This window comes from Rutilus rutilus, assembly GCF_951802725.1.
Source record: "Rutilus rutilus genome assembly, chromosome: 2".
NCBI lineage: Eukaryota > Metazoa > Chordata > Actinopteri > Cypriniformes > Leuciscidae > Rutilus > Rutilus rutilus.
This window is the reverse complement of record NC_140210.1, coordinates 29,061,971-29,073,810: the sequence shown is the minus strand read 5'-3', so window position 1 is coordinate 29,073,810 and position 11,840 is coordinate 29,061,971. Positions and strand designations below refer to the sequence as shown.

Sequence of the window (11,840 nt, the reverse complement as noted above, 5' to 3'; positions counted from 1 at the left end):
CATAGCAGTGTTCTCTTCGACCACGCTTGGCCAGTCTATTGGAAGGAACGATTTAGTCATTCGCTTCCTTAGAGGAGCTAAGAGACTGAATCCTCCCAGACCTCCCACAGTCCCTATATGGGATCTTTCTACAGTACTGGAAGCCATGAAAGGTCATCCATTCGAGCCCTTGCAGAAGATTGATCTTAAACACCTGTCTTTCAAGACGGCGTTTCTTCTGGCTCTCGCTTCAGTGAAGCGCATAGGGGACTTACACGCGCTCTCAGTAAGCGCGACGTGCATGGAATTTGGGCCTAATGACTCTAGAGTTATACTCAAACCTAAGCACGGTTATGTTCCTAAATCCCTCAATACACCGTTCAGAGCACAGGTCGTCTCCCTGTCTGCCCTGCCGGTCACTGAAGGAAATATGGACGAAAGCTCCCTTTGCCCAGTCAGGGCATTAACCCTGTAATACCCAAATATAGAAAAAAATGAGCAAACATTTTTTTGACCTCCCAGATATTGTTTTAGGAGGCCTCTGATGTAGAAATGAAAGCGTTTTCAGATTTTTTACGTTTTAGTAAGTTTTTAGGAAAATGTTGTAAATTTGCAACGTTGGCCATTGTTGGGAGCAGAACTTCTGTGTTTGTACTCACTTTGTCTGAACAGATATACAGAACATTTAAGCATTCATTTGCAGGGTTGATTGCTTACTTAGCCCCATAACAGTATATATCATGAGTAATAACCACACAACAATCATAGTTTTATGAATAAGCATTTATTAATACAAAATATTGAAAAAAAATATTTACAAAACTTTTCGTAAAAAAAAAAAAAAAAAAAACTGTGGTTTGAAGGCAGTCTGTGTTCACTTGCAGTGATAGTCCCTAAAACAGTTCTTTTCATCTGTTAAGCACAGGCGAACATTGCACTTGCTATGGCCTGAACTGTTGCATCTAACGTTCACTGGGGTATGGACGATCTTTTTTCTCTTTTGAATTCAAAGACTGCATGGTATTTAAAAAAAAAAAAAAACACTACTGAATTTATGGATATTTGAACTGTTTATATATTGACAGTTGAATTGGTCTTTATCGTTTGTTCATTGTTCATTGCTTGTTTTTTTTTTTGTTTTTTTTTTTACTTTAAAGAGAAGGGTTTATTGAGTGAAATAATTGAGATATAATTGTTATTTTTATTTCATTTTTATTTCTGAGTTGAACTGGGGGAAAAAAAGGGAAACTGATCCATTGTGGATTTCGATTAAGAAACTTAAAACCTAAAATTAGTTCAAATAAGGACCTATAAAACTAAAAGATAAATATGTAAAAAGAAAATATTGAAATAAGAGTTAAAATAGAGGAAATTTGCAATAAATTAGATTTCAAAAGGAGATTAAAAGGAAATAAATAGGCTAACTCCTATAAGAAAAAGAAAGATATTAAAAAGGGGATAAATAACTAATAATTCTAACAAGGAAAAAGAGAGAACCCAGAAACCATTTTATTTAATTGTTTTATTTTTCTTGCATTTATTGACAATCTGTGGTTTCATTGTTTGTCAACTGACCATTTTTCTTTTCTGCCATTTCTGTCTTTCCTGAAAGAGACAATTTAATTCATTTCATTCATATTTTTTTTCCCTTTTAATATAAATCTTGCAACATTATTCTAACTTACCTTTGTTGTCTGTCTGTTCATTTAATCTCTCACTGTTGCTCCCTACGAATCTAGAGTACTGGTCCACGTACCCTCTTATATGACTTACCTTGGTGCCCATTAGGCCGTGGTGTCCTGGTGATCTGAAGGAGGTGCTACAGTTTTGGCGAGCCAGCCAGGAGCAGTAAGTAGAGAGATATCTTGATAACAGAGAACAGACAGATATAAAGAGACATTGCATTGTGAGAATGGAAGTCATTTAGCAAGAGAATGTTAAAGTCCCTGTAAAGTCAAAATTAAGTATGTTTTCTGAGTTTGTCACACCACAGAAAAAGGTGTTATTAGCCACCCAGCCAAATTTGAATGATAAAAAAAGCCGGCAAGTACATAAAATAAGCTATCAAAATCTTGCAAAAATGAGCAGTAGTCTCTGCTCTCAAACGCTGGGGGCGTGTCCGCTGGCTGCGCTGAAACCACGCCCACTCGCGGGAAAGCTGACGAAAGCCAGCCGACGATGGCACCAGTTGTCGGCACGACGGGAGGATGAAGGCCGAGGCCGGGAGATAATCGGTTCGGCCCCATTCACCAGTAACAGCGGATTATCAGTGAATCCCAGTTGTCTCCGACGAAAGTTTATAAAACTATCCTGTGTAAAATGATCACTACAGAGGCGGATTTTGGCGGTGATCCTAAGCTCTCCATCAAGGTGGCTCTTCACAAAATGAATCCACCTCTTCTTGATGTGATCGTTTTTCGGAAATTTAAATAAGGACACCGATCTGTTTTGTAAGTGATCGCATCCAGGTAGTACGCATTTCCGTGACGAAGGCATAGCTAGCTAGCAAACTGTAGGCTGTAGTAACTAATAGTACTGACAGTAACTTGCGATCGGCAAACTGATGTGAATGAATGTGCTATATTGTTAGGGGAGGGGCAGCGTCAGGGGCTCCGATGCGTCATCAAGTAGGGGCGTGTCCAGGAGCTCAGGGGCTCCAGTGCGTCATCGAGCCCCCGTTTTAGCCCCGCCCAAAAAATCCGGAACACAGCAATGGTGAAAAACTGTTTAACGGTCTAACTCCACAATTCAGTACTTCACAGTTCACAGTCTTTGTAATATGTTTTATCAATACATTTATAACATTTATAATGTGTTTATTGCCTTTACAGGGACTTTAAGGTTCCAAACTCACTTATTGTGAGTGGTATTACAAATACCGAGAGAGATAACGATCTGACTGAGCATCTCAGTAGATATGGGCGCATTGGCAGGATTGTTCGCATTGACAGCCCTGAGTCTACATATCACAAAAATGTGATAATTGATTATGAAAGTGGAAGTGCACTGAAGAGCTTAGAGCCTCAGTTGCCATTCATTTTTGAAAGCCCACATCAGCCCAATCTCAAGTATGAGATTAAAGCTTTGTTTAGAATCTATGTGCAAACAGTCACTAGTAGCGCCACCAAGGGCTATATGGAAGAATTGAAACGCATCGCAAAGCTTAGTGGTAAATCATTTGAGGAACTCTTAAATGAGGAGCTTTCAAACTGCAAAGAACCGGTATCTCAGAACAAAGATGACTGTGGGAGAACTCAACCACCTACTCTTGCAAATACCTTGCCTGAGACTCAGCCAGACTTTGCTCCGGTCAATCCAGTTCAAGAGAACCAGGAAACACGAACTGATGCTACGTTTGTTCCGTTGACCAGAATGCCTGTTCCTAATTTGAATCCCCCAGAAGTACAGCGTGTTGTAGTTGAGCATATTGTGAAGAGCGAAGATGCTGCTACTCACATGCACGCTCCTCTCAAGCTAAGGTTCTTTTCTGAAAGGTCCCCTCGTCCAGGGAATGAGGTGGATTATGATACGTGGCACAATAGTGTTGAACTCATGCTACAAGATCCTGCTGTTTCTGATCTAGTTAGGTCCAGAAAAATTCTTGACAGCCTCTTGTCTCCAGCAGCAGACATTGTGAGGACATTGGGTTCACACGCTACACCCAGAGCATATCTTGATCTATTAGATTCAGCTTTTGGAGCCGTGGAAGATGGCGATGAGTTGTTTGCTAAAGACCATCCCAGTTCTTACAACGTCTGCAAGTAGCTTTGACGCGGGCCATAAGAAGAGGTGGTGTGTCCTCTAGTGAGGCTGATCGACACTTGCTGAGACAGTTTTGTAGAGGTTGTTGGGACAATGCCCTCATTTCAGAGTTTCAGCTTGAACGAAAGAAAACTGATCCCCCCTCCCCTCCAGCAGAAGACAAACAAAGCACAAAAGAGTTCCGTATGAAAAAGCATCTTGGCACATCCAAGCAGCGCACTTCTTCTTACTCCTTGTATGCTTCCTCTGATGAGATGGTTTCAACTCAAACAGTTTCTGACTTGAAGAAGCAAATTGCAGTGCTACAGGACCAGGTTGAGAGCTTAAAAAAGGGCAAAGATCAAACAAAGGATTCTCACGAGAGTAGAGTTTGTGACTTGCAAAAACAAGTAGCAGAGTTGCAGAGTGAAATTGTTGTTGCTAAGCCAGCCAACTCTGCACATGTTAAATCTGCTGCAAAGATGACCAAATCACAGTCTGTGCAAACAAACCTGAGTGAAGTTTCCCACAGCTTTTCTCCTAAACAACTGAGTAAACCTAAAGCCTGGTACTGTTTCCGCTGTGGCGAGGATGGCCACATTGTCTCGACTTGTGATAATGCTGCAAATCCTGCTCTGGTAGCCTCCAAAAGAAAGCTACTAAAAGAGAGACAGTCTTCCTGGGAGACACGTGTGGGGTCATCACAGCCTGCCCCTTTAAACTAGAACCAGCTCCAGTTGTGGGACAAACAGGGGCTGAAAAATTGATCAGGGGTCCCGAAGACTATAAAAACAGAAGTTGCAGTTGGCACGTTCGCACGTTCGCACAAAAAAAAAAACCTTTTGTTCTGCCTAAGGGATTGGTTGGGGCAAAGTGCACCGCTGAAGTCCTTATTGCAGGTCAAATATGCAATTGTCTGTTTCACAGACCTATTATGAGCAGAATTTGTCCCATCTGGAAATCAAGCTTCTAGAACATCTTGAGTAGGCATGTGCCGGTATCACATTTTCATGCTGCGATTAATTGAGTGAGCTTTTATCACGGTATACGGTATTATCACGATATTTTAATTGCACATGAGAAACAGATGGATTGGGGGGTGGTGTAAAAAATAAATAAAACTTGCATCACAAGGTGTAATTGTGATTGTCAAAACATTTGGTAACTAAACTGAATTTTATTAAGTTTAGTGACAAGATGTTACAATGATTACATGGTACAATGACTGGTAGGCTACTGTTTCTATTGCTTAACACAAATTTAACGATTTCAATTCAATACTTGGGATTTGATTTAAATCTTGATTCAATATTGACTAATTTTGGATAAATATTAGGAAGGCTACAGTAGATAGCCCACATGTTATTTTTTTCTCATGAAAAAAAATATCTCACAAAATGCTATGTAACCATATGAACCCTATCAGCTGGTATTATTAAAGGTTACAAATAACTAATTAAATCAAATATAATGTGGTTTTCATTATAGGGATGGCTAGTGTGACGTCACGACATCACTTCCGTGTCCAAGCCGCTGCGTCTAATGTAAACACAATGGCAGTAGCTAAGGAACCGGTCACTTTTTTTACGGTGACATCGTATTTTGCGGACACCCCAAAGTCCGTGAAAAAGGGTTTGAACTCGTACAACTCCAACAGAGTTGTAAATGTTAGTGTGCTGGCAGGTGGAAGTCTGAAAGGGAAAGTACAGGCTTCAATGAAAAGTAAAGTTTACGAGGTTGAGGTGAGGTCCCGACTCTTGAGTGACTCGTCAAATGGCACAAATTTCTATGACTTTTGTTGTTTTATATGAGCATAAAACAAATTGTTAATCAAACATTAAGCTGTCGCCCTTTACCATAAAAAGATTGTACATTTGTCACGGTTCAAACGTTACAAGTTTTTAGTAGCTACCGTTACCTCGCTAACATAAGGCTGTCGGCCACCAAGCTAACTTTACTGTACAAGTGTAACGTTAACTATTGTACTTAGCTATGTTAGAATAAGTACCTATGGTTTGTTGACAACTTAAAACTCTGGAAAAGTATTGCTCGCCCAATACAGATTAGACTACTTACCTAACTAGTTGTTGGCTCCACCTAGTGCAACACAAAGATAAGAAAAACCTTTATTGATCTCACAATTCACTTGTTACATTCAGCTCTCAAGAAAACACTCAGGGTGTGCAGAATAGACAGGAAACGAACAATTAAATAGTAAATATAGGAGGTATCTTATACAGTGACTACCAGACTTCAGGGGGCAAAAAGTATAAACAATAAAAAAATAAACATACTATAATAAAAAAAAGTTAGCAGTGCAGGCTTACAGAGTGCACTACAAAGCTTTGCCTCTTAGCATTGTTAAGAGTTTTTTGTGAGGGTTAGCAAAGTTGATTTCACTCAGGTACACGTTGAGGGACAGGAAGTGAAGGCAAGTTCTTGCTCTTGTGCCATCGGGAGGTCCAAGTGCCACCATGTTGCAGCCCTCCTCATTTGGGCTGAGAAGAACTTCACCCGCACGGATGTCGAGTGTATGTGGAAGAGGCCCACGACACCCAAAACAGAGCAAATCACGGCCAAGAAAGTGTCTGTGATTGCACCTTCCACATCACAAGGTTAGTTCTTCGAGTAACTTGGAAATATCTGTCATGCTTTCTGTTTTGTTATCATTGGAAAAACAATGACCATATGTTTTCTTTTCATAGTAAAATCTAAGCCTGGGTTAGATAGCAGTTACCATCATATCCTTTATGCTATTTTTTCAGCTGGAATTAAACGCCCTGTCACCCCGGAGGACAGAGAATGGGCATCGTCATCTCTGGCACAGCTTGACCGTTTTACAGGTCTGGGTTGGATATTAGCTCCAGAACCTCCTGCACTGCCTCAGGTTTGACTTGTGTTTTGTTGTTTCATGTCCTGCTTTATCAGAAACTTCACATGTACACAACATTAAATCAGTTACAAAGATTGACGATATCCCTAGTAAGATGGTAAATTTAGTTTGACATATCCACAGATTTAAATTGCAAATCAGACATAAACCTGTTCAGACTTTAATTTTAACTTTATTCAAACCGCGCATTTCGTACACAAGGCAACTCAATATATGTATGTCTGTGAACAATGTTGACATGAAGGGATCTAATTGTTGTTATTCTGATTCAATGATATTTGTTGGGACAGACTTTTGACCCCTGCCATCACGTCAAAACTTTTGATGGGATATTGGCCAACTCCGGGTATTGTGAGGACAAAGCTCAACATCTCCTTTCATCCCTTGCTGTGAGCCCACAACAAAAGGAAGCCATCGAGAGGGCCACAGTTGGGCAAACTCAGAATGACTTATGGTAATAATACATACAAGGATCGATTGATTTCATGTGTACTAAAAGTCATTAGTGACTGTGAGGTTAACTGTTGTGTGTTTCTTTATAACAGGATGGCATATCGCAAGAAGAGAGTTACAGCCAGCAACTTTGGTCTTGTGTTGGCGGCAGTGAAGAGGAACTCTTACCCTCCTTCATTATTCAAAACGCTGCTTGGTCATTACAACTTCAAGCAAGGAGCTCATGTAAGTGATGGACACAAAGTTCTTTTAACCCTTGGGTACTGTAATAAAACATATCCTTTAGTTATATTTGTTATATGCTATCACACTCCTGGATCTTCCAAAGACTTGTGAAAACATCTGCTTTGGCACATTACTTTTTCTGCAGCATCAAATTTTAAGTAATACTCCCCAGCAACTCCCATTATAACCACAATTTTTCATTCAACCATGACACTGCAGTGAAATCACATATGAAAGGCATTCACAAGGTTAAAATCCATTATTTAAAAACAAAAAAATAATTGTTTTGATCAGGTCTGAGCTTGATGAATAGTGTTTGGGGAAAAAAGGTTGATCAATTTTTTTTATCAGAGGTTTTTTCAGCTGTAATGGTTGTGGCTTTTAAACAGCCAAAACTAGGTTTGAAAGGGTTGTAAATTTGCCCACAGTGTATTTTAGACCGTTTACATTATTTTTTATCACATATTCAAAATTTATGTACAATTAAGTTTCTTCACCAAAAATGTTTTTACTCTCAAATACAGTGAAGGTTATTGTCAATTAGTTCTACATATCACCCTTTGGTGGCAGAAAAAACCCACATAGAGACCCTAGGGTAATTTTTAAATCAAACAAGTGTAAACAAAGATTGTACTACAAGGGTTGGGCTGATATTTCTTTCCTTCTCTCCCTTTATAAAGCACCTTGTGATGCCATTGTGTATGAAATTCCCTTTCAACCCCCAGGCTTGTGATTGGGGAATCGTTCATGAGCCAAAGGCTAAAGAAGAGTACATGAAGCGCACTGGTGTGACCATCCAGGAGAGCGGAGTGTTTCTCTCTGACAGTGGCCTGCTTGGTGGCTCTCCAGATGGGACAGTATCTGCTGACTGCATCATTGAGGTGAAATGTCCTTATGCAGCCAGAAACAAGACCATAATTCAGGCAGCAGAGGCAAAGGACTTTTATCTCAAACTGGATGAAGTTACTGGCCTACTGAAAATGAAGCCGACTCACAACTACTGGCATCAAATTCAGGGCAACCTGTACCTTACGGGAGCTGGCACATGCCACCTGGTGGTATGGACTCCGCTGGATGTTGTAATTCTGTTCATCCATAAAGATCCAGCTTGGGCAAACAACATTAGTGTTTTAGAAACATTTTATAAGGACATTTTCCTGCCCCATATTCTCTCCGATATTAAATGATTAACCCTGCATTTGTTTACATGTTCTAAATAGGGATGTCAGGATTCAAATATATATAAAAAAGTAATATAATAAAAAGTAAACTTATAAATAGGCAGTAGAATATCATTATTATTATTATTATTATTATTATCATTATTAGCAATACCTATACCTACCTAGCTAGCTATAAGAAAGCAGATTTATGTGGATGTTTTTGAAAGATCTATGTCTTTCCATGTGCTTACACGGTTCATGTCCATTTTTACGTGACAAACGCGGCTGCACATGATCCTTTTTTTTTTTAACTCTTCCTTTGGCCGCTATGAAAATAAGATTTTCACATTTAACTTATGAACCTGCCATTGACTTCATGCGTTTGAGTGGATTTATGGACCGCGGTTATTGTAAAAATCAGTTAATCTTGACATTCCTAGTTCTAAAGCATTATTTTCAGTTTGAATGTTGTAGCCTCTCCCAATTTGTATATATCAATATCTGTGCATTTGTACCAGTTAAAATGATGTTTGTGTGTTTTGTTGTTTTATTTATTCTAAAAAAGAAAAAGAAAAGCAGTAACATGCAGTTCAAATAAATTGAGTGGGAGCAACATAATCAGTGTGAAGACTTTTTAATTGTCTTGTTCAGCTTCAGTTGCATCCAGGCTGTCAAACGGAACAAAATTATTCATTCAGCTTATGGAGGATCAAACACAGTTGTGTTGATAATATGTATAACAAACCTTTAAAAAAATATAACATTTAACATGTGAGTTTAGGAAAATTGATTAGCAAGTAAAAAACAACATTGATACAGTTCATATGGAATACAGTTAAAGAAAAATTCAATGCTGATGATGGCATTGTGGCAAACAGTGAGAGGAAATTCATGCTATTTCACGGAGGATGGGTGTCTGTAAATTTGTGAGAGAAACACACACTTTCAGTATCTTGTTTGCATGCTTTTTATACTGGTACGGAATGTATGACAAAATGTGAAATGTTTTCAGGCGCTGAATAGAACGCTCCACATGAACTCTTGCACTGGCAATAAGTCTGTTGTGGTTGATTTCCTCCATTGTGAACTGTCCGTTGACAAGGAATGTTGGGATGTTCAGTGAAACACCTGCAGGTAAAATGTCACGAATAGTGAAGCCCTTGTCAGCCATCACCATGTCACCTGCTTCTAGCTGTTGAAGTACTCCGCAGTCTGCTGTTATTGCTTTGTCCGATGTGCTTCCACCATACAGGTCACTGGCGAAGGTAATGAATCCATTAGGTGCCACACCAATCAGAGCCTTAAGCGTGGTACCTCCTTTGTAATGACTGTACAGATGACTTTGGGTGTCCAAACTTTCTGTGTTGGACACAGGTACTTCAGTACAGTCGAGCACAATCCGACAATTGGGAAATGGTTGGAAGCAATGTGGCAGGGAGGTTTGGTTCTTGAATCTGGAAGGAATTTTGTTTTCCATCATGCCGACATACAAAATGTCATACAGGGCACTGGAGATGGTGATAAAGATGTTGGTGACTGTGGCCCGGCAGCAGTTAAACCTCACAGAAAGGTCAACAAGACCACAATTCAGTCGGAGTTTCATCAAAGTCAAGAGCAGCTGATCGATTAAGGGCATTTTTTGGACGTTCCAATCAAAGTGATACTGGAGATCAAATTTGGAAAGAAGGGTCTCCAAAAATAAGACTGTGGCAGCATCTGGCAAGCCAGTGTAATAGTTGACTATGTCTGGGTGGGAGGATATTTGACTAAATGAAAATGTTTGTTTTTGTTTCTCCAATTCTTTCTTCAGTTTGTCATTTTCTTTTCTGAGCATCTTATTCTCAATTTCAAGCACCAAAACACTTGAACTACTTGGGGTCTTCTGAGCAGTGTCAAGGTGACTTGGGCCTGGTTCAGCTCCTCCTTCGTCCTCTACAGTCGCCGGGAGCATTTTCTTTTGCCGTTTGGTCGGCTGGCTGATGTGAGGAAAAGCCTTTCCCTCATTCCAGGCAAACCGTGTGGGCCCCGCTGCTTTGCCATGTGGAAAATGCCATCCACAGACCCTTGAGTTGTAGTTAGGTGTGAAATCTTTACGCCTGGATAAAAGAAAAAAACATTACATAAAGAACTCTGTGGCGATAAACAAAAAGAAGTAGGTTCTGCCAGTGCAGAACCCTTGTCCCTCTCACCCCTGTTCCACAAAAGCAACACAATTTGGCAACTGTATATACATAAATAGTGACTTTTATATTGTTAATGGCTTCATTCTCAAAAATGTAAATACTGACTTTATTCTGGTAAATTGTCACGTAAATCTAAAAAAAGGACTTGTAAACGACTTAATTCTGTAAAATATTACGTATATCTCGTAATTAATCTCGTTCATTCTTGTAAAATGTTTGTTTTTTGTAAAAAAGTTTAATATCTTACAATATGACTTTTCATAAATAACTAGCTAGTTGATTCTCATAAATAACGACTTTAAACTCAGTCACATTAAACTAGTAAATGGCAACTTTATTCCCGTAAATAATGACTTTAATCTCGATTATTTTATGTGGCCCCACTCCATCGTTAACAGCAACAGGTAACGTTATCTCGGCTAACGTTTAGCGCAAATACTGGCGCTAGCCCGCACTTAAATGTATTTTTCATGGTTAGATATCCAGCTTACCGTATCAGTTTAAGCCATCTCCTTTTCTCGTTGTCATCCAAAGGAAAGCGGTAGTAACTAATCGTTTTATTGACATCATTTCTGTTGTTACAACTTGGGACACAGCACTGCACCATTCTAGCCCAATTCGGTTTGGACACGGAAGTGACGTATTTGGCTACGATGACGTAGGCACTAGCCATCCCTATAACAATTATGTAATGACACAAGTAAAAATATAATAAATATGTAAAAAAGTGCAGTGCACATATTCAGCAAAATACTCCTCTTTATCTATTTGTTTTAGTCATCTAACATGCTGCTGGTCATTAAATGGTTTAAATGTAACGTTATGTGACACAATTGTTCTGTTTCATATCAAAAGTAACCTGCTCTGTCTTGTTTGTCGGTCTTCGTGTCCTCTTTGCTCCGCGATTTTTCTCTGCGTGAGAAAACGGATGTGTGGCGTGAGCGCTCGAGCGTCGAGTTGGCAGCTCTGCTTTTAGAAGCGGGATGGATCCGGATAGTTCGGCGGCGGCCATAGACTGTAGGCGGCGGCGTTCCTCCTTCCACCATGCTGCTTCTCCATGTGAGGACTGTTTACATTAGACTAGAAGTGCGCACCGGCCGCATGCTTATACACGTGGCGATTGTTTACATCAGAGTGCGCACGTGTTTCGCGCAGCATATACGCAGTGTTTGTTTAAACGGTTGATGGAAAATAAGCTATAAT

General features: G+C 39.7%; 2 protein-coding genes across 3 annotated transcripts; one reads left to right on the top strand and one right to left on the bottom strand.

The window, feature by feature from the left end:
• The first annotated feature begins 5,812 nt into the window (after positions 1 to 5,812).
• Positions 5,813 to 9,072, top strand: LOC311285920 (uncharacterized protein). 2 transcript variants are annotated; one of them, XM_084401798.1, is made up of 5 exons: positions 5,813 to 6,335; positions 6,486 to 6,607; positions 6,904 to 7,067; positions 7,159 to 7,291; positions 8,017 to 9,072. In XM_084401798.1, the coding sequence occupies exons 1-5, from the start codon at positions 6,254 to 6,256 to the stop codon at positions 8,476 to 8,478; spliced, it is 963 nt and encodes a 320-aa protein (XP_084257924.1). In that variant the 5' UTR covers positions 5,813 to 6,253; the 3' UTR covers positions 8,479 to 9,072. The 2 variants fall into 2 exon arrangements, with proteins under 2 accessions (XP_084257924.1, XP_084257923.1); XM_084401797.1 differs by having other exon boundaries at positions 7,972 to 9,072.
• Positions 9,072 to 11,310, bottom strand: LOC311279274 (uncharacterized protein; the record flags this gene model as incomplete). Its single annotated transcript, XM_084390650.1, has 2 exons — positions 9,072 to 10,550; positions 11,129 to 11,310. 2 exons carry the CDS (start codon positions 11,308 to 11,310, stop codon positions 9,344 to 9,346), a joined length of 1,389 nt encoding a protein of 462 aa, XP_084246776.1. The 3' UTR covers positions 9,072 to 9,343.
• Positions 11,311 to 11,840: the final 530 nt, after the last annotated feature.